Source organism: Engraulis encrasicolus, chromosome 24, assembly GCF_034702125.1.
Source record: "Engraulis encrasicolus isolate BLACKSEA-1 chromosome 24, IST_EnEncr_1.0, whole genome shotgun sequence".
Taxonomy (NCBI): Eukaryota; Metazoa; Chordata; class Actinopteri; order Clupeiformes; family Engraulidae; genus Engraulis; species Engraulis encrasicolus.
Window position 1 is genome coordinate 21,707,577 of NC_085880.1, and position 2,500 is coordinate 21,710,076.

The 2,500-nt window shown below is 50.1% G+C and overlaps 1 protein-coding gene across 1 annotated transcript in view; it reads right to left on the reverse strand.

Moving 5' to 3' along the window:
- Positions 1-2,500, reverse strand: part of col13a1 (collagen, type XIII, alpha 1) — a 195,335-nt gene that overhangs the window by 79,815 nt on the left and 113,020 nt on the right. The window contains exon 6 of the mRNA XM_063192101.1: positions 231-281. Within this exon, the coding sequence (XP_063048171.1) occupies positions 231-281 (51 nt within the window). The remainder of the gene's footprint in view (positions 1-230; positions 282-2,500) is intronic.

Consider the following 2,500-nt stretch of genomic DNA (forward strand, 5'->3'; position numbering starts at 1 on the left):
GAGAGAGAGAGAGAGAGAGAGAGAGAGAGTGAGACATGGGGAGACACTTTGGGGAGCTGTTAGTTGGTGGTGCTGTTATGTGAAGGGAGACCGATGTACAAAACAAGAATGTTACTCTCAAGGATGAAGATGGTGGAGGGATGAGATTTGAAATTGAAGGGACGGCGGTTAGTCAGTGAATGGAAGGATGAGATTGGACAGGTTATTAGTGGAGGGGTGAAGGCACTTACAGGAGGTCCACGTGGGCCAATGATAGACAGACCAGGCTCTCCTGGCGCCCCCTGGAGACAATCAGAGAGAAAGACAGGGAGTGAGAGAAGAACTCGACTCTTTATTCGAGTGAGAATCAGCAAACAGAAAAAAAGCTAAATAAAAAGATAAAAAATAAACAAAAAAACAGAGGAGGCTCTCTTCGTTTCCTTTCAGCAGCTTTCTGAAAAGCGCTGGGGAACAGGTTGGCTATAACATCTCTCTCACACACATCTAACTTATCAACATCTGACATCTAACGCGAGGCCTGATCCACCCCCAGAAGACAAGAGCTATCGCTTCCATTGGAGTGTCTAGACACCTTTCACTCAAAGCGTCTGTTTAGAGACACCTCATAAACGCTGACACACAGAGGCAGCGCTATGCTATAATGCTTTGGTTAGCTACACCAACATGCAAAGTTTGCTATGCGCTTCAAGAACTTGTACGTCCCTTGATAAGTTTGATCACCCTCCCCATCCAAAGAGTTCTGTGGAACGCTGCGAAGCACAGAAGGTCCCCTGATCTATCCACCATCTTTTTGGAACCCCTGTTGTTATGCTATGCTGTGCTGTGCTATACTGTGCTGTGCTGTACTGCGTCGGGGTGATTTTGCTGCCCTTGTGGCAGAAAAGTCACCGAAAAAAAAAACACACAGCTCAGCAGATCTCGAGCAATGCTCGCTACAAACGAGGGGGTTTGGCGAAAGTTTGGAGAAAGTTCTGGCTATAGCTTCTTCTGGCCTTCTCTCTGCGTGCTTGGGGTTTTAAGGCCCCTGACAGAGCCACGCGGGAGGTGGAAGAGAGAAAACTGCTGAGGAGAAACAGGAGAGCCTCCATTGCATGCATGCATGCATACAGACACGGAAATATACACACACACATAGCAGATAGGCTCACACACATACAGTCCTATGACTCATGCATATGTATACACACACACACACACACACACACACGCACACGCACACGCACACACACACACACACACACACATACGCACACGCACACGCACACGCACACGCTCAAGCACACACGCGCACGCACACACACACACACACACACACACACACACACACACACACACACACACACACACACACACACACACACACACACACACACACACACACACACACACACACACACACAAGGAAATACAGAGACCGCCTGTGTGGGGATGCTCTCATACACTGTATATGGCTGGTTGCAATAATGTATGATTTGCGCTCAGTCAGGCGGATATTCAGGTCAACAGACTTCACAGACACTGAGCGGGGATTGCATGACTCCCCCATCACGACCTCTGGAAAACTCTCATCAGGACCAGCACAGCAAAACAGACCAAACCAGACGAAGCCAAACCCAATATAGGAGCATTTTGCACGAGACCAGATCAATGGAGGCCTGAGCAACACCAGATCGGAGCAACTCGGCCAGAAGAAATGTGGAATGAAGATCAGTCTACAACACCAGTCCAATCAACATGCTTGTTGCTTCAGCTTAAACCAGACAAGACTCGGCGAAAAATAACACCAGGCCGAACTTGAAACAAATTAGATTAGGCCAGATCGAACTGTAGTAGTAGTCACGTTACATCCAGACCAGAAAAGACGACAGCAGACCAGACGACACCAAATGAAAGCCGTTCTGTAGCAGTGGGCACAGGAACGTCTAAGCCCCCCCCCCCCCCCACCCCATCTCCAGACCAGACCAAACCAGACCAAACTGGGTTCTCCAATGTTCCGTCTTTCCGGCACTTTCCTTTAATGAGTCCAGGCCAGTGCCCCATGGCCTCGTGTATATAGCGGTAACTCTACCAGGCTGGGCATCTGTGGCTGGGCTGCAGGCCGCTACCTGTAGGCCCATACAGTAGGCTACAGACTAGAGTACAGAGTACCATAGACCAGGTGATGCTAATTCTCCCTAGCAGGACTGTCGTGGCAGGGGGTAGCAGTGGGGGGTAAGGAGTTGAGGATGAAGGGGGATGAAGAGGGGGAAAGAGAGGGAGCTGGGAGAGGAAGTGGCAGTATGGAGAGGGGAGTTGGGTGTAGAAGTGTGGGGTATCATGAAAGGGGGGCATTGGGGATAGAGCGGGGGGTACGGAGAGGGGAGGGGAGTTGATGGTAAAACAGAGTGATATTGAGTGGACTTTTGGGGGTAGAAGTCACGGTTCAGTTGGGGGGGGGGGTGGTTAGAAGTGCAGGTATGATATGAGAGGAGGTTGGGAGTAGAAGTGGGGGAAACTGAGT